This window comes from Canis lupus, chromosome 14, assembly GCF_011100685.1.
Source record: "Canis lupus familiaris isolate Mischka breed German Shepherd chromosome 14, alternate assembly UU_Cfam_GSD_1.0, whole genome shotgun sequence".
In the NCBI taxonomy this organism is placed as follows: domain Eukaryota; kingdom Metazoa; phylum Chordata; class Mammalia; order Carnivora; family Canidae; genus Canis; species Canis lupus.
This window is the reverse complement of record NC_049235.1, coordinates 43,833,870-43,857,224: the sequence shown is the minus strand read 5'-3', so window position 1 is coordinate 43,857,224 and position 23,355 is coordinate 43,833,870. Positions and strand designations below refer to the sequence as shown.

Below are 23,355 nucleotides of genomic sequence, written 5' to 3'. Positions count from 1 at the left end.
AAAAAGGCACTGTGATGTCTACTCAGTGTCCTCAGTAGAATGTCCGGAACAGTGGTTCCTAAAGTATTGTCTCCAGACCAAAGCAGCTGCCGCAGCAGCAGCACCTGAGAACTTTTTAGAAATGGAAATTATTAGGCAGGCCCTACCTCAGACCTTCTGGATCAGAAATTTGAGTCCAGCAATCCGTGCTTTAATCACCCTCAGGTGATTCTGATGCATGGTAATGCTTGAGAACCACTGGATACCCAAGAGGAACTCCTCACACTATCCATAGCAAAGAGCATCCTCAGGAATAATCAGGGTTGAAGGCCTTCTTTTAAAAGGCTTGGGAGAAAAGAGGGCTGGAATGGTTGACAGATTTGGTGGAATGGATAGGACAGGATTAATAAGCGTTCATAGACTGAGTAGTTTGATGATCTTCACAGTTGCCAAGAAATTCAAGTCTAATACGGAATTCAAGGCTTCAGTTTGCTTTTGGCTCCTTATCTTTGCTTCTTGAATGTGACCTCCTTCTAAGAATGAAACCTATGGAACCTCAATTTATCATGGTCACACCAGTGAGGACACTTTTTCTAGACACTAGTCTTCTGCCCAAGTGATCAGCAGTCAGACATGCAAGATTGATTTTCACCCGTTGAGGGTGAGTTCCATTTTGGAAGCAGCTCAAAATATCTGCTAAGTGGGTCATATGACATAGCTGGTACTATCCTTTAGGGTTCGAACAAGAGGTGGACCTGGAGAGGAAAGAACAGGGGCAATCTTAGGAAGAAGAAACATCTGGGGAACAGCCCCACTAGATACCTGGTGCATTTGGCAAGTGGCCTAGCTGGTTGTAGGGCTCACATGTTTCCAGTTGGGATTGATCTTTTCATTGGCTTGACATCCTCATCGTGGCCCACCCGATCACTGGAGGGAGCTGGCTCTGCTTCAGGTGTAGACATCAGGCCTGCTGTAATGGGCATTTGTTATTCTAGGGCTTTTTAATACTATTGTTAAGTTTAGAAAATCTCCAGATTTAGGATCCTGACTTCCCCAAGAATCCAGAAAAGTCAAATTTCTGGCCTCCTTTGCAACCAAAACACAGCCAACCTAATGGACTCATGTGAGGCTTCGATTCAGAAATGAGAGACTTGAGGAAAGAGGCTGCATGTGGACTGATTTCCTGGTGAAGATGGCAGGCAAAGCTCTTTGCTCTCAAAACCGGTAACTATGAGGGTGGGTCCTTGGCACAGAAGAGACCTCACTGGGCTGGTGGCAGCAGCAGACAACAGCTTCACCACCAGTACTATAGCATGCTCTGCCTTGAGACATCTTTGCTGGTTTCTGCAGCCTCGAGAGAGTTCTAGGAGATGCCCAATATCTTCCCTCTAAACCCCATTTTGGATTTATCAGCCCAAATTATCTTCTGTTGCTAGCAACTGTAAATTCTGACTGCTTACAAATGGGCACTGGAGTTTATGACAGTCAGTAGAAACTCGAGGAAATGGAAGTTACTTGGAATTGGTGAACTGGTCTGGCATGGGCTAATGGCTCTGAATATCCAGGTTAGGGGGTGGGCTCTGGTAGCCAGTGATGCACCTGTGCTTATTTGGAATTATAGGCAAGCTCTAGGGTATCTGGTAGCTGTGCTCATAAAACAACATAAGGCCACAGGGAATCAAAACCATGGGGTGAGTTACTTTCGTTTCTGGGAACTCAAAACATCTAACAGACCTTGATTCCACTCAATTTGCATGATCCTTTCAGGTCCTTTTGAGGTCATGACTTTACTCTTCCAAGCCGGTTCGTTCTAAGCTCATTCATGCTTGTTCTCACACCTGTCCCTTGGAATCCAAAAGGCCACAGGACTGTGGGGACTGGATTACTATGGGTGGTCAGATTTCCTCCCCTTCCACCTCCTCTCCTCCCTGCCCATCACTTCTGCCAAGTTAACAGCCACCAGGAAAAATGGTAAGACATTTATTGAGTCATCTACAGCAGGTTGACATCCTTAAAATCCCGGACAAGGTTGTGAGCACAGCATTAATGGCGGCAGCGGGAGCAGTGAGGTCTTTGGGGTTTATCTTTATTGTGGGAGACGAAACACAGCGGGGAGCCTGGTTCCACAAGCAAGCCTGAAGCCACGTCTGGGATGCTGGAGACTGCCCCACTTCAGCCCTCACGAGGGCAAACCACAGAACACGAACATAAGACAAGACACAAATGACTAAGCACGAACACATCCCAGGACCTCACATTTAGGGAAAGCAGAAAGGGGCACATAGCCCACTTGAGGAATTTCCCAGATCCTTGAAGGATTCCCATGGAGGTGACATGGAAATCACCACCCACATGAAATCCTCCCCATCCTAACCCCAAGAGCAAAGTGAATCAGTTGACAGACATAAATCTGGAATTCCATGTCCATCACAGTCCACTGGCCTCCCCCTCACTCCCAGTGCTGGTGGTTTTACAACTGGAGCATAGGTTAACCCAGGATGGCTCAAAGCAGTTGACAAATAGCACAGAGTCCCTTTCAGAGGTCTTTGCCCCAGTAACCAGCCAATAATATAGTTTCCAAAGCCCTTTTACACACAAGGATGTCTCATTTCAACCTCATCCCTGGCCTATGGGGCAGACTGCAAATCATCTTCTCCCATTTCACAGATTAAGAAACAGAGGCTCCAAGAAGCAGGTGGGAAACCCCAGGCTAGAACACAGTTCGCCCCAAGCCACACTGACTCCATGGCTCTTCCTGTAATTTGGAGTCCTAACAACTTCTGCAGCCAGAGGCCCTTTCTTGTGCAAGAAGACTGTTTCCTGTATGGATGCTTTATTCTGGTTCACGTGCAGGGCTGGGCACATGCTGGCGGGCCCACTGCCTCATTCAGGTTTGTAAAGCACATTGGATCCCAGCACAGTACAGGCACCATGCTGAGTAAGCCTGCTGGTAAGTGAGTTCTCAGCAGCCCAATGGGGAGGTTTGACCTGTCGACCTCTGTTTTTCTTCCCAGATCTAGTGCTTTGTGAGTCTTCCTCAAGATATATGGGGAAGGGGTCAAGGCCAAACAGCAGGTCCCCCGCAAAGTTGGGAGAAGCCCAGGTTCTCCGCTCCGTGCTCAAAGCTTTTTTGACAGGCTTCCATGGTCACTGGGTTCAAGCAGGAATTTATGATGACAAAGCACTCACTGCTTTCACATTGGTGTGGCCTCAAGGGGGTCGAGGGTACTCACAGGATCACAAAGAAAGCCTCTTCTGGCTTTCCTTCCAGGAAGGGAAAGGGTCAAACGAAGGAGGTGAGTCAGCACACTTGGTGGGTGATGGTGTGTATTCCAAGCCTTGGCCCAGCTCCAGCTCCCTGGCCCTACTCCCCAAAGAAACTGGTTTGGGGGAGGCAGGAGAGTAAGAAAACGAATCACTGCACACCACTGGATGTGTCAAGGAGAGTCACAGAACTACCCACCGAGCTATACAATGTGGCCTGGCCTTAGGTATAGTAGGGGGTTAAGCAGTCCCCCCCCCCCCCACCCAGCACTGGGGACCACAAAGAAGCTACAGAACTGCCCGCCCTCCACTCTCCAAATCATACACTCTGTCCTGTCACAGGTTCCCTGACAGCCTCAGCATCCCTGACTTGCAATCCCATTTCCTCCAGGGTTGGAGTTTCTCCCCTAACAGGACCTGTCCCATGATGAGACATTCATAAAAGAGGTTGAAAAATCTCTTCGTTCCAAGAAAAACTCAGCCACTCCAGGTGACTGTTGCCCTTTAGGATTGCATAAAACAATGAAAAAACCCCTTCCTGGTAATGATCCTCTAGAGTCATGGAGTCGGATAACTGCTCCTCTGCAGCCTAACCATTCCCAAAGCCCTCAAACCCCTCCCCGCCCCACACTTCTTATCCTTTCCCAGACAGGCAGATACCACAATCTTTGCCTGGGACCCATGCCCAGTAAGTAGATGGCTGGTGTGTAGACATAGAATTCCAGGGACGCAATGGGCCACACAAATCACCTAGTCTTACTGCCCATTTTACAGATTTGAAAACAAAGACTCAGAGAGGTTGTATCCAGACCTTATGCTATCCCCCTCACTGCCTATGATGCTCAAGGCCAGCTGCCTAACCTTCTGGAACATTCAAAATACATTGGGTACATCTGTTCACAAGACTGGCAATTATTCGTTCAGATAGAAAAACAAACCAACAAACTAACAGGAACCTGGAACCTCTACAAGGATGCAACCCAGGGCTCAGGTGGCAGCACAGCACATGGAAATCAGGGCTGATTATGTTTTTGCTGTTTTGTGATGACATATATATAAAATCAAAGTCTCTTTTTTCCACAGTGAAGCAGATTTGCTGGTGGGGACGGGGATGAAGAAATTAGGTCCACTCGGGGGACTGCTCCTAGGATCTCGGGGTGGCTACTGTCCAAGCAGCCTTGGCACCCTGCCCGGGCTAGGGACACGGCTGGATCTGCACATCACGCCCAAGGCCCCTGTCCAATTGTCCCTGGCATAATCCCTCCCTCCAGCCCACTAGCTTCCACTGTGGTGTCCCAATGGAAGAGACAAGTGTTTCCTTTCTAAGAAAGGGAAAATAAACAACATTCTCCCCTCTCTCCACATATGTACAAATACATGCACTTCAGAACCTTTTAGGTGACACACATGACAATGACGCATGCCCTTTTATCTGCTTAGTTTTGAACTGGAGAATTATTGATGTACAGAGCTTGGAGAAGCTTTTAGAGGTCACTGCATCTCACAAATGAGAAACCGAGGCCCCAAACAGGGAGCTCTGTGTCCACAGTCTCAGCAGTATGAGCCCAACTGGGGCAGATTCTGGGTTTGCCAAAGACCCAAGGGGTCAACAATGCCTCACTGTCCAACAACACAAGGCTCATCCCTAAACCATGCAACCAAGTCCTTCTCCAGTCATCTTGGGGATCTCTCCAAAAACAGACCCCCCAAACCTCCCAGGCCTCTTCCCCTTTATAAAACCAAGCTAAGCAGCATTCCCTCTCCACCCAAGTTCCCCAAGCATTCCAGAATACGATCACGAAGCAAGTCCACAAACACACTTGGACAAGAACAACACCAAAAGTTGACATGGAATGAAGTGGGCCCCACACACGGGCCATGGCACTCTAGCATTTTGCTCCACCATCCCCCAACCTGGTTCTGCCCCATTTTGAATTCTTAGGCTGTGGCCAAGAACTGCGGCTGGAGAACCACGATGGGAGCTGGAGAGCTGCTGTGCCTTCCATCTGCAGCTTCTTCTAACAGGCCTGGTGGGTGTGGTTCCGTCTCCCAACACCCTAGGACACTCTGGCATCTGTGGTGATTCAATGTCAAGAAAACACAGAGGGAAGTCTTTGCAAAGGTCTCAGAGATATTTCAGTAGCTGAGCCAAAGCCCAAGAAGCTGGTGGCTGGGGCTCATTGTCCATGAGGGTGGGGGAAAGGGGAGTCTCATGCCCTGGACTCGGGCACATGGAGGTAAGGTGCTTTGGGATTTAGTGACATCACAGGAAGGCGGCTGGTTCATCCTAATCATGGCTTTGACTTAAGGAGGAACGAGAAGGAGGAGGGCATAGGGCTCCTTGTAGTAGGTATGGGTGGGGAGCAGTCTCTCTGAGGCATGTGTCTCTCACCTCCTGCAGCTGATGCTCGGGGATGGGACGGGTAGAAGGGAGGCTACCAGGTGAATCCCCACCCCCTTGAGTCCGGAGTGAAACAATGGAGCCAGTGAAGGTCTTCTTCCATGGGCCCCAAAACTCTTTCCATCTCCTTTCCAATCACATCCACATTTCTGGATCTTGGTAATTTTTCTTCCACCAGATGAAGAGCACCAGAACATTCCGGGACCCTCAGCCCCACACCCAAAATGAAGTCTCTGATTGGAAGAGCCCTGGAGCTGTCCACTGTCCTGATACCCAGGAGCGGGACATCTGGACACCAAGATGCTGGGTGAGGAGTACGAAGGAGTCTCAGCTCAAGTCTTGCTTCCACTGAAGGAAGCTCTGGGCACCCACACTGGGCCTCTGGCAGACCTCAGGGACCAGGCCAGGCCTGAGGAGGGCCTCAGGTGGCAAGCAGACTCAAGGAGTCCACACTGAAAGTCAGACACTGTGGGGGCTGTCAGGAAGGCCCCACCCCAAGCCTCTCAAAGCAAGGTCGTCAGCCTTAGCCCACAAGGCCTCATTCAGGGGTCAAGAAGATCACTAAGGCTGGTGGAAACAGGGTAGGGTGAAGCTGGGGACTTGCTTGAGGTGAGCAGGGACAGTGGGTAAAGGGGTAGGGATGAGACAACTTCTCAAAATTTGTGGAGTATTTACATGTCTGGGATCAGGGCCAAGAGGCCCATGGTGGGTGGGGCCAGTGCCAAACGGGTAGGGCCAATACCCATCTGCGCCCGGCATCCTTCTCCCACCTCGGGGAGCCCAGCCTTCAGCCCAGGGCCTGCCCGAAGTGAGAAAAGAAGCACAATGTGCGTGGGCTGGCGCCTGCCCGCAGCCCCAGCCTGTGTACGGAGGAGAGGAGGAAGGGAGGGTGGGCTCAGGTGGCCAGGTTGTCAGCCGGGAGGCCCGACATGCGGATCTGGGAGCTGCTCTTGCTCAGGATGGAGAGCTGGGTGCCCCCGTTCACCCCGCTGCTGGCCAGGGATGGGTGTCGGTGCTTGAAGTCCACGGCAAAGTAGCGGTTCACCTTCCAGCTCCTCCACTTACGCTTGATCTCCGCCTGCACCTGCAGGGAGCAACTTAGATGGTCACTTCTAGACAGACATCTTCTGCAACCTCGTCTACCTTGAGGCCCCTCCCAGGCTGGCATCGCCACCTCCTGCACTACCGTCTGACCCAAACGGCAGCTTGGAGCCCTCAGGGCCACCAATGCGAAAGGAACTCCGCTGAGGAGCCGACCGTAGTAGTCCTTCGCCCAAGTCACCGTCTGAGCAAGGCCCTCTCATGGCTTCTTGCTCTCTGTGGGCCTCTGGGCCGGGGCCTTGGAGCTCCACAGTCAGGGACTGGCTCTCAGGCTCTTTCAGGGGATCGTACAAAGCAGGCCCTTGGGGCCGACAGGTCAGGGCAAAGAGCCCATTGTCTCAGACCATTAACAGAGGGCTGCACGGCGGAATAACCTGGAGAGCTCGACAAACCCAGATGCCCAGACATATCGCAGGACAGTTATATCAGAGTCCCTGGGGTAAGGCATCCGTACGTTGTACAGCTTCCCCGGGGGATTCCAATACGCGCCCAGGGTCAGGGCCCACTGAATAATGTGCTCTCTGGGCGAACACACCCCCATGTTGCTCTTAGCACGGGATGTACGGGGCAGGGCTAGTTTCAGGCTCCAGGACACCCCCTCAGGCTGGCATCTCCGTGTGGCGCACCGACTGCACGACCGCGAGTGAGCGGTCCCAGCTTCCAGCCCTCCGGTTCCAGCTCCTGCTTCCCCCGCTCCCCCAGGTCTCTTGGCAAGCTCCACATAACTCCCATTCCCTGCCTCCCCCAGCCACCCCCTGCAGGGCTCTGTTGTTTCTCCTCATCTGACCTTTCTAGAGTTGTCTTGGCGATCTCTAGACCCAGTCTTCTTATTTCTCAGATGCAGAAAGGGAAGGAGTCTGCCAAGGTCATGCAGCTGAGACCCAAGCACGGGTGCGTGATCCCTGCCCACTCTCCATACTGGTCCCACCCAAGGAGCCCCTACCCTGGCCTAGGACCTCTGTTCTGGGCTCTAATCAAGAGCATCACCCTAACACACTGGAGCAGGAGGCCCTAAGACTACAGCTCTGGAAATGGAACACTACGAGAAGGCTCCAGGCCTCTCTGGGAGGGGGCTCTCCAGGTCTACAGGGGATGGGTTTGGGCAGGCCAGCAGGCATGCCGGGGACGGTGCTGACTTTGGGGCAGCTATGTCCCACACTGCAAGCCCTGCCAGGCACAGCTGTGCTCAGCAGGTGATGCCTTTACAGGCACAGTTGATGCCTTGCACAGCAGGCAAAGGGGGACAGATTCTGGCACAGGGTGCAGGCTGCCAGGAGACCCTAGCACCGCTGCCCTCCCCCTCCACTGGGTGCTGGGGGGAGCCTGGCATGGCCCTGGTTCAGAGAATCAGCTCTGGTGGGCAGCAGGCTCCGCCCCTGTCTGCTCCCCAGCAATCCCCACCTCCATTACTAAGAAGCCAGAGGGTCAGGAATCTTACCTCCCCATTCAGAAAACAGTAGAGAACAGCCACCACAAAGCCCTGGGGAGAGAGAGTAAAAATAACCTGAGAGTGCTAGCAAGGGACCTTGTGCACAGGGAGCGGAGGAGGCGGCGGAAATGGGGAATGACACCAGGCGGCAGAAAAATACAATGCCCTGGATGGGGGGCCACCTGCCCGTGGAACCTGTGGTTAAGATGGGAGAAGTTCTGCTGCACCAAGATGGCCACACCCATGAGGCCAAGTGACTGCCCCTGGCTTTGGATCTCACAGTCCCTAGGTCAAATCCTTCCCATTGCCGAAGGCCAGCTCTACCCACCTGCTGCAAGAAGCCTTTCCTGGATGTTCCCAGGGATGTTCTCTGGGCTCCCTAACCAGCTTGCAGGGCCCTGAGGGTGGCACCATTCCAGGACAGAACAGACGTGTGTCTATCCCCACTACCTCCCCCATTGCAGCCTTCCTTGGCCAGATACCCATATACACAGCACGCAAAACACCACATGAGTAATTGCTCGACACAAAGTAGGCAGCTAGCTACTCTACGTGGAGTCTTCACGTGTACTCCTGGCACTTAGAGTTCCTGTGCCGAGACGGGAACGCTGGGCTCTGCCTCCGGGCTGGGGCTGCAGCCACACAACTCCCGGCCACGCCAGGCTAAGAACCCTAACCGGTAAAATGGCCTTGAGTTAGAATGGGGTGGGGAGAGGTTAAGTCAGATACACAGAGTCACCTTCTGACCATCAAGACGCTGGGTCCGACAGCTGGGTTAGAGAGAGGTGCTCTATCAGGGGGACACTCAAGGTTGTCACTGCTACCTTCACGGATCCACTTGTGCAGCCTTCTATTAATTTACTCCAAATCCTTAAAGCAACTCACTCACATCCACTTACGCCTTCAGGCATGGGTGCATGGTCCCCCCTACTTGCTATTTCCTGGATCATTTACATCTCTGCTCATCCACCTGTTCGGCTCTCTGTGGCCAGGTCCGGTGCTGGGGACCCCAATTTGGGTAACACAGAGCTCCAGCGCCCCTAAGAGGCATGGTTCGGCAGGCTGGAGTCGGGATGTGGACACACAGGTCCCTGGAGAGCATCCTGCTCACACCCCAGGCTGAAGGTGAGAGATGGGGAGCCCAGGGGAGGCCTTGCTGAGAACACCCAGGTGCGGCAACAGGCAGATAGCAGTGTGTGTTCTCATAGGAGCCCACAGGGTAGACAGAAGGATCTCTCCCGGCTCCCTTTTCTCCTAGTGCTATTTCAGAGATGGAAACACAAGGCTGGATCTAGGTTAAAGAAGTCAGAACCACCAGCAGGTTAGGGGCCGGGCCCTGGCTCCCCCTGAGTCCCCCACCTGCCATCCCCACCACACGTACCTGGAAGGAGCCCAGCCCCAGCTCAAACACAAGTCTCTCCCTCTTGCTGACATTCTCCGGGGAGAAGGCGAATACCGTGTAGTGGATTCCAAATAGCGGGATGAGCAGCAGAGTAGACCGGGCTAGCCGTCTGTCAGGAGAGAGCAAGATATTGCTCTTGGGGCCGCCAGGTCTTGATGCCGGAGCCTTGGAAGGCAGAGACCCTAGTCCCAGCTCCCCATTCTACCCCAGAGCTGGAGCTCCTGTCCACAGACCCTCTCAGGATCCTCTCCCAGTGCGTGCGGCCCGGAAGAGATGGTGGCAACACAGCAGGGCTTCCAGAACTCCCTGGGAAGTTCTGGGGGGAGAGGGGGACACAGCATCCCTCTAGGCCCTATCCGTATCCTGCACAACCACTAAATATGCACGTGTGAGTGTGTGGTTTACAGACACCCCTCGTGGGTGGGAGGTACAAAACCCTTGGGAAAAGTGAAATCAGGACAAATAGAGGGATGGGATCCGGAAGGTTTGAGTGACATGCTGGGCCCTCAAGCAAAGCAAACCCTCTCTTGCTCTGGATGGAAGTTCCATGTCCCTGTTTCAGGGACACGGAGGCAGTGGGCTTTTCTGAGTCTGGGGTTGCCAGGGACGCTCATGGAGAGTGATGGGGAAGTGCGGGTGAGGGAGAGGTGGGGGGCACAGTGGGTGGACCACAGAAGGAGAGACTCGGGAGGGATCTGGGGAAGGGTTTTCTGACTCTGGGAATCAACAAACACCAGCTAAGCCAGAGGAACCTACTACCTGGGAAAGTCAAGAGAGAGGCGGCAATCTGCTTGGAGCTTGCAGGGCTACGGAGAGACAGGGCCAAAGGGACCTCCATGCCTCCTGAGGCTCCTCTTCTGGGATTCCTCTGCTTGCCCCTGGCTACTAAGCCCAGTGAGGTGGGGCTCTGCTCTGAGGGACCAGGGCACAGAAGCCATGATATGACATCCCAAGGATCCACATGGCATGTACTCATGGGTCCTACTCTATCAGAAGGGGTGTTCCCAGAGGGTCTCCAAGACTGGGACCCCATCTTTGCCCACCCAGCAGACTGGCTCCCTCTGGAGTTCCTGGAAGAGCCAGCCCTGCCCTTGAAGGTATGGTCTGCCCCCTGGGCAATCAGAGTGGGGGTGTGAAGTGGGTTCCCGACTCTCTCAGTTCCTGTCCATGGGGGTGTGGGATGGCTCTGTGATTTAGGACCTTTACACATGTGCCCTGCCCTCTTCTCCACTCCAGCCTTTCGGGGAGACAACATTCTGTTGAATGTAGGGGCCCTGGATTTCAGGAGAAGGTGAATCCATAGAGTCTGAGGGAGGCCCTTGGCATCTCAGCTTCGACAAAGAGAAAAGGAAAGTGAGAGGGGGGAAGGAAGAAAAGCAGAGGAGGAGACACAGAGGAAGGGGGAGGAGTAGCCTGAGAAAACCTTCAGGTGGACCAAGGCTCAGCCCTGGAAGCAAGAAGCTCCACGAGTGCCAGTGCCCGCCCCCTCTGCCCCTGCTCGCAGGCAGCCAGCTGTGCAGGACCCGGGTGCCCTGGACCAGAACTGGCACCAACAGGATGTGAGTTGGTCCCACTCTGCACCCAGGTGTGGTCCTTGAGTGGTCTGTGCCCTGCCAGTCTCTGGCTCCTTGAAGGTGGGCCTGGACTGCCCTTACCAGTTGCCCTCCCTGGCCAGCACACGCCAGGCTGGGAGCTCACACGCAGAAGGTGCCTGCCTGGGAAGGGATAAATGGACACGCGGGCCTGAACGTGCCCCAGGGCCCAGGCCCTGCTCATCTGTGTCCCCCGTGGCCAGCACCAGAGGCAGCAGGGAGTGACAGCTGAAGAACGAAAGTTCAAAAGGCAGCAGAAGCGGCAACTGGCCTAGAAATGCAGGCACGTGGGCACCTGGAGGCCCCTGTAGACCCTGCCCAGAGGGGGTTACCTTACAAGGGTAAGTGAAGGGGATCAGGAGGAAAGGCAGCCCTGGGATGCACCTGTGGCCCCTGCCCTCCTCCCCACTCCCTTCCTCCATGGGCCTGTTTGCAGGACTCATCCCTGCAGTTTGAAAGTTCTCAGAAACCAAAAGGCCAAACCTCTCCAGCTTTCATGGGGCAGTGGATGGATGCGTTCAGTGTGTGAGAAGCAGGGTCCTTCTAGACATGAGCTCAGGCCTTCCCTGTCCCTGGCCAGGTGGCAAATGGCAGCAAGGGCAACACTTTTCACTCATGGATGGCCTTACTGGAGCCCTGGAATGGCTGGGGACTTCGGCCAGGGACCCAGGGCATCCCAGTGACCCCTTTGGTAGATGGGGGTGGGGGGGCACAGATGAGGAGGCCGTGAGGACCCAAAGTTCTGGAACCTCTGTACTTCAGAGCTGACCAGAGGCCATGAAATGGGGACACATGGTGTGTCTTGGAAACCCTTTGAGGACAAAGAATCACCCTATGATCTGATTAGGCCACAGAGACAGCAACACCGGCCTCAGCCTCTGTCCTCTTGCCCCAAGGAGGCATCAATGGGCAGAAGAGTCCTAAAACACCCAAAGGAGAGCTTCCAACAGTCAGTCACCCAAATTATGTTGGGCTCCCCCCTTCAAAGGATTTCCAAATGAAATGAAGACCGATCTTCAGTTAGAGATGCCTTGGGGCCTTAATGCTTAGGTCTCCCTGGGTTCAGTTATGGGACCTTGAGGGAGTACTTCACCTCTCTGTGTTCAGTCTTCTCGTCTGTAAAATGAGGTTATTACAAGGATCCCCCTCACAGGGTCATTGAGGGGATGAAGCCACTTGGCACATGAAGTGTGAGTGAGGTTCCTTAGAGTAAGGGTCCTGTCCCGCGCAGGGGGACAATCTATAGGAACTCAAGTTCTAGGGCTCTTAGAAACAATTGGATAGTTGCAAAGCCTGAAGCCCAGAGAAGTGAGGGATTCAGGGCAAACCACACATCATGGCAGCAGCAAGGATGCTTCCGAGGCTTCCAAGCCTCAGTGCCGGGCAAGCCCTGCTGCTCCCGCCTGGGCCCACAGATCCACCCCACGACCACCCAACTCCCCCCCGATGGCTTCAGGTTGCAGAGAACTCACAAGACACACAGACGTCAACATGCAACAGCACAGAAGGGCTGGGCAGGAGGCACAGGCTTGCTCTCCGCCCTCGTCCAGCCGGGCCAGGGTACGAGCTCCGGGCAGCAGCAGCATGCGGCCCCCTCCCCTCCAGGATTCCCGGCCACAGCCACGCCACGCACACTTACAGAGTTATGGTGGACAGTTCTGACATCTTGCAGGAGTGCTGCTGAGCCCGCTGTGGCTTGCAGTAGCATTTCTGCACGCAGCTGCTGGGTGTGACAAGATCAGCACTTCTGTCAGCTGGGGGCATCGGGCAATGGAGAAACTGAGGTGGACCTAGAGCGACACGGCTCAGGGGAGGAGAGGGGAGCCCCCAGTGTGGAGACAGGGTTGGGGCGGTGACGTGGAAGAGAATGAGGAAGCCAGGGGCCAAGACACGGTCAGCTCTGGACACAGAAACGCATGCCCATACGTGTACAGGTGTGTGCATGGACACACACGCACACAACAAGCACCACACTGGGTCCACAGCAGGTAAGGGGAGATGGAGAGCACATGTGTTCTGAAGGTGGGGGCAGGCCTGGGTCTCAAGCAGGGGCCCGGACGCTGTCTGCTGAGTCAGCTCCAGGCTCAGAGCGTGGGCCTGCCGGAGGTCACTCAGCAAGACGGGCAGCTGGAAACGCACGCCGTGGGCCTCACGCTGCCTACGCCGGGCCGACCCAGCCTGAATCAGGCCAGTTCTGGGCTTGGGCGTCCACCAGCCTTTGTCCTCTATACCTCTCACTCTTCCTGCCTGGACCTCCTCCTCTCTGTGTTCCCAGGCAGCTCCCAGTGGGCACAAAGGGGCGACAGAGGTGGGATGGATGGAACAGAGTGTTACTTAATCTACATCCGCATCACCCCATACGACAGCCACTCCGCATTGGCAGCTGAGTTAAAATGAAATCAAATCAGAAATCCCCTTTCCTCGGTTACCCTAGCCACACTGCAATGGCTCAAGAGCCACATGGAGCCAGTGGTTCCCATACCAGGTGGCACAGCCTCGGGCATGTCCGTCCCTGCTGAGAGTCCTACGGCACAGCGCTGGGCTGGACTTCCTGATAAAGTTCAACAGGCAGGGGCTGCAGGCTGGGAGGGTGCCTTTTGGGCACTGCCCTCGTGCCTGCAGTAACAGGTCATCTTAAAGGAGGCATCCGCAGGTGGGCCCTGGGTGCCAGGCTCCCTCTACATCCCGCTGGGTGAGGAGGCACAGAGCTTCCACCTCGGAGATGTCAGACTAAACGTCCATCTGTTCTAGCTTCTCATGGTCCTGCTTACGCTTGGGTGGGGACAAGCCCACATGTAGGCTTTTCCTTCTCCGATACACATATAGGACCCGGATCAAGAGCCATGTCAGCTCGTCAGACTGCAAAAGAGTGGCCTCCTCCGCGAACCCTCCTCGGGCACCACGTGGCACCGAGCCCCTAGGACCCGCCGATGATCTCTGAGGGGATCCAATGCACATGAGAACAGACACACACGAAAACACCAGACCTTGGGCATTCACTGATTCGTAATTTGTGATTCCACCTCTTTGAAGGTCAGTCTGAAGGTCCTTGACATGTGGAGACAGGTCATTTTGCTGAGGCAAGAATATGAATGACACACTTAAAAAGATGAAGCAAGCTGAGGTCCACCCAGGACCCTTGCCTCTGTCAGGTGCGTGGTTCTCATTTAATAAACCGCACCTCTCGGGACGCCTGGGTGGCTCAGCGGTTGAGCGGCTGCCTTTGGCTCAGGTCGTGATCCTGGGGTCCTGGGATCGGGTCCCGCATCGGGCTCCTCGCAGGGAGCTTGCTTCTCCCTCTGCCTGTGTCCCTGCCTCTCTCTGTGTGTCTCTCATGAATAAATAAATAGAATCTTTTAAGTAAATACATTAATTGATTACAAAACAAAAGGCACCTCTCAGTTCATACCACATGGTGGGGTGGCCGCTACTGGCCCACTTTGCAGATGAGAGGTGTGAGGGGAGAGGTGTGAGGGACAGCATGATGCTCTGCTGCCCAGACCAGCAGCATCAGCACCACCTGTGAGCTTCTTAGAGATGCAGAATCGTAGGCATCACCCCAGCCCTGCTGGCTCACAATCTGCATTTTTACAAGATCCCTACATGATCCACAGACAACTCAGAGCTTGAGAAGCACTGTCGCGAGGAAGTCACGTATTTGAGAAGTTTCTTCATGTGTGCTCAGGGAATGTCAAAGGTCGGTTTCTCATATATATATATGATATATATATATATCTATGATATGATATGATATGATATGATATGATATGATATGATATGATATATATATATATATGAAGAGACAGATGGACACACATAAGTAGGTTTTTCTCACAACTTAAAAGAGCTTAATTGGGTATACAGGAAAGGGAGCCATTCTAGTCTCCAAATTTATCTCTACCTGGCCCAGACTGAAAGGTTGGCTACTTTCTCCTGCAGTCAGGGGCCTGATCCCTCAACTGCGGTGCCCAGGAGCCCGAGAGCCCAAACCTCAGATGCCACCCCCTACGTGCCAGGCTTAAGCCCTCACCCTGAATTCTAAATCCTCAGCTGCTGTCCTCGGAGACCACTCTTCCTTGCGCTTCCAAGTTGTTGTCCCTGCCCTTCCTGGGCCCTGGCCACAGTAAATACTGACTCCTATGATTTCTTCACAGTATGCTAAAGGCCACTTAGTGGCAGGGGAGCTGGGAGGTCAGACCCCTGGGTACAGATGGGGGCAGAACAAAGGGGGGAGGGGGGCTGATGCTGGGGAGGGCTCTCGGGAGAAGGCTCTAGGGACAAAGGTAAGTGCCCTCCTTTCCAGACACTCCACTTCTCCCAATACATCAATGACTCTATGCAAAAGGACCCACTGAAAAGAATACAAGAGGGTAGCAGAAAAGCCAGAGACAGGCATGAGAAAGAAGAGATGCCATAACCTCAAAAAAGACACTACAATTAGTTAAATTTTTAAAAGGGTGGGGGTGGGGGGAATTGAACCAAGAGAAAGACATAACGCCAGACTGGCTGGGGAGCTCAGCTCTGATTTGGATTTAAGGGAAGATAAGAAACTAAGGCAAGGCTGCTGGGTGGGAATGGTTCGGAAGGCTGGAGGTCCCCACAGCAGGTACACGGCCCACACCACCATCTGGACACCGGGGGAGCCCCGGTCCGCAGGCCTGGTTCCGCCAAGGCTTTGCTGGGTATCTGCAGGAAGGTCAAAGCCACGTCCAGGTCTCAGGGCTCTTGTATAACCCAGGGTGGCAGGACATGGTTTCTTCGGCCCTGCTTTGGCCACAGGCTAAATTCCGTGGATGCTTTGGCGCCTTTGGTGTGCAGAGCTGCCTTTGGGCATGTAGAGCCCCAGGGAACATCCAACCCAATGCTAGACAGAGACCCCTGCGGGGGAGCCCTAGGAGGGCAGCACCCATCTATTCCGCCCTGCTCCTAGTGACTTGGTGGCACTGGGTCACTCGGCAGGCCCACAGAAGGTCTCAGCCTGAACTGAACATTCTCCATCCGATCCCTTGTGAAGCTAAGATGCTGTATACCCCCCAGAACCCTGGCCCAGCGCCCAGGGAAGCACTGCACAGCGCACGGCTACTCCAGCCAGAAGCTCAGCTCAGCAGATCTCGGAGCTTCCCTGCCCACTCCTCACCACTGAGGACAAGCTCACCCTCTGTGCCCCGTCCCCAGCCTCTGGGGGTCAGGGCTCGTGAGCTCAAGGCTTTGTCTACACACTGACTTGCTGGCTGGTCTCAGGTGGTACCACTTTCCTTCTCTGAGCCTCAGTTTCACCATCTGCAAAATGGGAGTAACCGTTCCCTGCTGCTGATCCCTAAGAGAAATTGTGAGGACACGGGTGCTGCCAGACAGGGGAGGGGTGCTCTGGAAGTGGAAGATGGAGCCCCGTGGGAGTTGGAAGCTTCCTGACTGCACTTTTGCCACGAAGGAGTCCGTCTTTGGAGGTGGTGCGGTCGCTCAGACACTGGGTGTCACAGCCCTGCCAACATCACAATGTCTGTTCTCTTCTCCCTCTTTTACCCCAAGGGGCCATGCAGATCTGCTCTGCAAGGTCCCCAAGGGCTTCCCTCCCCCACCCCAGACCCGAGAGGCAGCTTCCAAAGCCCATCCTGCAATGCGGAGGCTGCCAGGAGGAAAGCCAGCAACTGAAGGTGGTCTCAGCACAACTGGTGCCCTCGCGGAACCTCACCCTCCCCTTTCTGAGCCAGCTGGCTTGTCACAGAGCTAAGGGCAGGGAAGGGCAGACTAACCCTGGCCCCCCCCTCAGGCTGAGCCCTAACCCCCACCCCAGACCAAATGGAGCCAGAGCACATGCTAAGCCCCGACCCAGGCCCACACTCCACGCCTGGCCATTGCCCAAGTCCTGATGCCAGCTCCTCAGAGTGAGTGTGGGTGGCTCAGGGCCACTGCCCCCTGCAGGGGTCCAAGCCCCAATAGAAGCGATGTCTCAAACCCTTATCATCTGAGCAGCTGGAACCAACCTACAGGAAAGGGAGTGAATGCTGGTCTGAGGGCACAGGCAGGGGGTCCTCTCGGGCTTTCTTGGGGACTCCCAGGCTTAAATTTGTTCTGGAAACAGAGGAAAAAACCAGAAAGCTGTTGTGGGCAGATCGGAAGGGGCTTCTCAGCCCCACATATAACTCTGGTGGCCCAAGGGGACTTGGGCACAGTCCTGAAATCTCTTCTCCCACCAGGTCCTGCCCCTTCCCATCCCCCCCATAATCTCCCCTCCTACAGCAGACACCTCCCTCCCAACCCAAAGCACTCGACAGGGCTGGATCCTATGGGGCCTCTTCTTCCAGGAAGCTTTGTTTATATGCTTATTTAACACCATCTTTCATCTGTAACTTCCTTGGCGACAGGAAAGACGGTGCAGTCAAGCTCAGAGCCAAGGGCCTGCTGTACCGAAGCTATGGCTTCACTAATTCCTCCTGGATTCATTTCACTTCACTGACAACTAGTTCCCTCAGTTGCAAAATGAGGATTATACTGAACAGTTGGTTACTCAGCCCACCAGATTCACTGGATGTTTACGAGCACGAAATGTCTGTGGACTGGGTGGCAAGTGTTGCTAGAAGCTCTGCAGTCCCCAGCAGCACGGTCACTTTGATTATCCCTCACTTCCCACCAACAGGTCGCCCTGACCCTGCAAACGCTCAAATATGTTGCTATGTTTACTGGAATCGAAATGGTCCCGTATCCCGCATCAGCGCTCCCCCTGGCTTACAGACCACATCTGACTTTTTCATCTCTGGGGCTTGAGACTAGCACAGGTTTTCTCTAAGAAGAAGATGTACAGAGGTAGCAAGGGGATTTTTTTTTTATATGACAGAAGCAAACCAACTAGCTGGTTCTTTAAATACTTGTACTTAAATGTATAAAGCACCTTGACAAATAGTCGTCTATGCCTTAGGAAGGCCGGACAGGACTCCAGTCTGTGGTAACTTGAAAGCCCCACCACCTGCTTCCCTCCCGCCAGACCCCAGGGCTTCTTGCTGCCTGGGACAAGATGTCTGAGCTGAAGTGTGTGTCGGGGTCACTGAAGGGGTGGCATCGGGGCCTTTTTTAGGCTGCAGCTGGGTCCCTGTATACATCCCTGCACAGGCCAGGTGAGGGGAAGCAGGGAGAGCCTCCCAGAGAAGAGATCCCAGGAACCACAAAGAAAGAAACACTTCCTACCAGGAAGCAGAGAGAGGGGGTGGGGAGATCCAAGGCATGAGCTTAAAGGAGAGAAGAGGCCACCTTCACTACGGCTAGCTTCAGATCTCTGAAACAACTGTGTGGGAGCCAAAAGGCCTCTGAGCAGTCCACCCTGGGCCAGACACAAGGGCAGGAGTGCTGACGTCAGACAGGGAGGTGAAGGGAGCAGGAAGGCCCTGTTTTGTGGGTCCTGGAGACTAAGGCAGGGATGATCCCTTGAGGGCAGTTAGTTGCAGGGAGCCAACCCCACTGGCCCCCCAGTGCAAGGCCTCAGAGACTTTATGACTTACATGTATGAACAATTTTTGACGACAAAACACATACATACAAACACGGGTTGGTAAAAAACTTGCAAAAACATGGGGGAAAAAAGACAGTAAATGGATAGCAAAAAAATAGGTGGGGGGTCCCTTCCAATGTAATGTAATCCTCTTAAATTCAGGGAAAACAAGGCTGACCATCTCAGGCCCTGTGCAGATCCTCTGCTCCCACAGGAAGGACTTCCACAAGGGGAGGTGCCCAAGTTAACATACAGATCAAGGGCAAACTCCGCCTCCCTGAGGAAGCCCCAAGGAGCAGAAGAATCTCAACTGTCCTGCCTCTCTTTCCACCCAGCACAATGGTCAGGTGGGGAGAACCCTCTGCTGCAGTCTCTCTGCTGTTCCACTTGTCCACTGGCAGCCATCAAGGTTCTGAGCCCTGGGCTGGGGTCTCTGATGAAGGCAGGACCTATCCCCCACTGATGCCATGAGAAGACCTTGGCTCCTTCTAACCTGCCCTCTTCTTAAAAAACTGAGGAGGCAATACATATGGATTCTACTGCCCATGGATAGACCCCAGGGACTGCTCTCCAAAGTCCTATGCCTCTCTAGCCCTTCCAGCCAACCACAGGGGACTCGACCTTCCTCCCCATCATCAGAACACACACCCAGCTGGCCATTCTCCTGATTATGAAGCAAGAGGAGTGAAACAGGAAGTTCTTAGTCTGATTCAGAACAGGTGGAGGACTGGAGGAGGGGTGACAGAGCAAGTGGGACAAGCTGTTAGGGACATGACTGCAAAAACACTTGTAGGAAACAAGCCAAATGGCCATGAAAGTGGAGAAAACCCTATGCTCAATGGTGTAAAGGTTGCCTGCAAATCCCCTCAATCTCAAACATATCACCTGTCCCTCTGCTCAGGGAGAAGGGAATTGCAGGAGGAAGACCAGACCTAGAGATAGAGTGGCCCTGAAAGAAGGTGGAGAAGAGAAATGATTCCCCCCTTCCAATATCCGGACCAGCAAGAATGTCCACCTGGCTCGCTAGTAGGGGCTGAGCAACTTGTACATGCTTGGCTGGTGGTGGGACATCAGGCAACAGTGCATCCAGTGGCATTCACAAACTTCCCACAGAAGCAAGATCCCCCAAGGAAATCCAACTGCTAAACAACTAAGACCCTAATTACTCTAAGGAATCAAGTGTTTCCCATCTTGATTTTCCTAAAGTGACAGAAGATCTGACCATCTCATCTTCTCGCTCTCTTCCCTGACATGTAATCATGCAGATCAGCAACTGGGTTGACTGGAGGATGGGCAGACAACTACATTTTAAAGGCACTTTAATCAGAAAGAAATCTTGCAAATGCCCCTGCTAGTTTACCCTGTCAGCAAAACCTAGGCCCTCTCCTATGACCTGAGTGCAGGGCCCACACAGCTGCTGGAAGTGACTATGGCATTCACAATGGTACTTACAAGTAGATGCTGGACTCATTGCCTCCCATGTCCGGAGACTGAAGTTTCTGCACAAGGATGACAATGATGCCAATGAAGAGCACGAAGTTAACCTGAAGAGCAAAGAAAAAGTAGATAGAAATGATTCTGGGCAAGGACTTTCCATACCCCTGCCTCGGCATAGACTGTTCTTGCCCCAACAGGACCCTCCCCAATCCAGTCCAAATCCCAATAATCCAAGATGGCGGCATCAGAACACTCATTTGCCTCCCCACTTACTATTGCTAGAATGACAGAAAAGATAGAAGAAAAAGAATGTCATAGGGGTACTGAGGAACAGGAAAAATTATCATGAGTGAGCTGGAAAAGTAGGCAATTTCTGTAAGAGCAAATAGGATCAGGGTGTTGGAAAACAATGCCAAACAGATAGAGAAGAGGCTCCTGCAGAGGTGAGAACTGTCCTCTGGAGAAACTCCAAGTTCAGAGTAATGGAACACGGGGAACCAGAATGGACAACCAAAAGCATTATTAATTAAAGGACTGTCTGGGAATGGCAATAACAGCATTTACCTTCAGAGAAAGATCAGGGAACAAAATCTCTCTAAACAGTGAGAAAAGGGGAGGATGGGGAACAAATAAATAGAAACAAGGTGCAAAGAGAAAACCACAGGGCAATACCCTCTGAGTGTAGCCAAAGCAGCGCCTGGAGAAAAAAAAAAATGTAGAGCTTGACACTAACATGTGAAAAAAATACTAAATACTGAAGATAAAATAATTAAGCATTCAAATCAAAAGCTAGGGGGAGAGTACCACAAATTTAACTTACACAAGAAGGAAATTAATAAAGATAAAAATTCATTATAAAGAAATAGAAAAAGTAGACTTGATCAATTAAAAACTTTATTTTGGGGGTCTGGTTTTGTTTGTTTGTTTCCACATGTTCTACAAAGGCAGAGTTCTCTCAGTCTTCTTCTCCAATACAAGCCCAGTGCCTGAACACCACCAGAAATTCTGCACAGTACATACTGCTCACTGTGTAGGTTAGTCGATTCAAAAGGAGAAAATAAAATTAAACATATTTAGGGATACGAAGGAGGACAAGACAACAGATGTACAGGATATTTTAAAACATAAGAGAAAAATCAAACAAAATTGGAAAACAGAAATAAACAAAATCAAATCAAGAAGCCGTAGAAAATCTGAGTAGAGCAACGACCTCAGAAGAAAGTTAAAGAGTTATCAAAGATGTATGCATTAAAAGGCATCAGGCCCAGACAACTTTACAGACCAGTTTCATAACACCTTTAGGGAAGATGTCATTTATAGCCTACTTCATTATTTAAGAGCACGTAAAAAGAAGACCCCACAAATTACTTATTAGGCTAACAAAACTCTGCTACAAATCCCAGACAATAAAAGAAGTATACAAATAGATACACACACACCCAAAAACAGAGAACTTACACAGAACAATGCAAAAACTATAAATAAAATATTAACAAATAGAATTTTTTTAGTACATTAAAAGAACAAACAGGTCATGGCCAAAAAAAAGTTTTATATGAGAAATGAAAACAACAACAACGAACAAAACTTTAAAAAACTCAGATCTGCTAATATTTCTTACATTAACAGATTAAAAAGAATAAGCTGCCCTTATCCCCCATAAGATTGGTGAATAGTTCAATCATCAAAATATCAACAAAGACATGAGAAATGAGCATTATTGTATTCTGCTCATTTGATATCTATGAAAATGTTAAAGGTACATACCCTTTGTCCTGGAAATTCCACTCTTAGAGATTTATTCTAAAGACATATTCATGTGCATGAATATATCTATTATAGCATTGTTCATAAGAAGAAAATTTGGAATATTATAAAAGCTCATCACTAAGGGAAGGGATCATTCCAATAAATGTTTCCAAAACATTTGATTTCATAATTTTGAAAAAATATACACTAAAATGAGCCGAGAATAGAAACTCTCTTAATTTAATGAAGACTAACTAAAACTAAATAGCAAACACCATCCTAGTCAAAATCAAGGAATCAACGGTATAAAGACTGGAAAGAGTGAAACTATTTTCATATAAAGATTATGTCATTTTCTGGGATCCCTGGGTGGCGCAGCGGTTTGGCGCCTGCCTTTGGCCCAGGGCGCGATCCTGGAGACCCGGGATCGAATCCCACGTCAGGCTCCCGGTGCATGGAGCCTGCTTCTCCCTCTGCCTGTGTCTCTGCCTCTCTCTCTCTCTCTGTGACTATCATAAATAAATAAAATTAAAAAAAAAAAGAAAAAAAAAAAAAAGATTATGTCATTTTCTACCTAGAAAACCATAAGAACCAACTGAAAAGCAACAAGAACTACTAAGGGAGTTTAGAAAGGTAACCAAGAAAAAATACACAGAAACGAACAGTTTCCCGAAGCACCAGCCGTAACCCACTAGAACACAGAATGACGGCATGAGTCCCAGACACAATACAAACCCAAACGGAAAATACCCTAAAGGTAAACTGAAGACAACTGAAAAGCTGTACAAAATGACTCTATGGAAAAGGCTGCATAAATGGAGAATCGGGCCATGTTCTTGGAGAGGAAGACTCCATATTTTAAGAAAATCACTTCTCCAAATTAATTCATAAAATTAATGCCATTTCTCTAAAAATCTCAACCACACTTTTTTTTTTTTTTGCAGCCTGATAAGGCTATTTGACAGTTCACCTCAAAGTGTGAATATACAATAAAATCTTGAAGAAAAAAAGAATGAAGAATATTAACATAACAAATACCAAAACCTGCTACCAGGTTATAGCAACCAGCACAAGGGGGCATTCACCGTGGAAACAGTCCAATAGATTAGTAACGTAGCATAGAATACAAGTAGAGTACACAGAATGTTCATGATAAAGTGACATTTCAACATAACTGGGAAACAGTGGTCTATTTAATAAAAAGAACTGGGAGGGTGGAATGTCTATCCACTGGTAGGGAAAAAAAAAAAAACTAAAGAAGATTAGGTAACATTTCAGATCAGACAAAGAAATAAAGCTTTAGCTTTATTCAGATTCAGAACATATATATAATAATCCACCCCATAAAAATGTTATAAAACAACTACAAATACTTAGGATGGGAAAAGGCTTCCATAATAAGAAAGAAATTTCAGAATTTAGGAAGACAAACCGTGACAGTTTGTCAAAAATTATGCAGACTTGGAAATATACTTACAACATGTTTACGAGATAAAGCATTACTACCTTTCAAACAAT

The 23,355-nt window shown here is 51.3% G+C and overlaps 1 protein-coding gene across 7 annotated transcripts in view; it reads right to left on the bottom strand.

Annotated features, from left to right (window-relative positions):
- Positions 1–1,943: 1,943 nt before the first annotated feature.
- ADCYAP1R1 (ADCYAP receptor type I) overlaps positions 1,944–23,355 on the bottom strand; it is a 59,105-nt gene continuing 37,693 nt past the window's right edge. For 3 of the 7 annotated variants that reach the window (XM_038557245.1, XM_038557243.1, XM_038557244.1), the window contains exons 13-18: positions 20,104–20,195; positions 17,157–17,240; positions 12,808–12,891; positions 9,556–9,685; positions 8,184–8,225; positions 1,944–6,728 (exon numbers count right to left, since the gene is read on the bottom strand). In XM_038557245.1, the coding sequence (XP_038413173.1) occupies positions 6,540–6,728; positions 8,184–8,225; positions 9,556–9,685; positions 12,808–12,891; positions 17,157–17,240; positions 20,104–20,195 (621 nt within the window). In that variant the 3' untranslated portion in view covers positions 1,944–6,539. The remainder of the gene's footprint in view (positions 6,729–8,183; positions 8,226–9,555; positions 9,686–12,807; positions 12,892–17,156; positions 17,241–20,103; positions 20,196–23,355) is intronic. The other 4 variants (XM_038557247.1, XM_038557246.1, XM_038557248.1 and 1 more) reach the window with 4 other exon arrangements.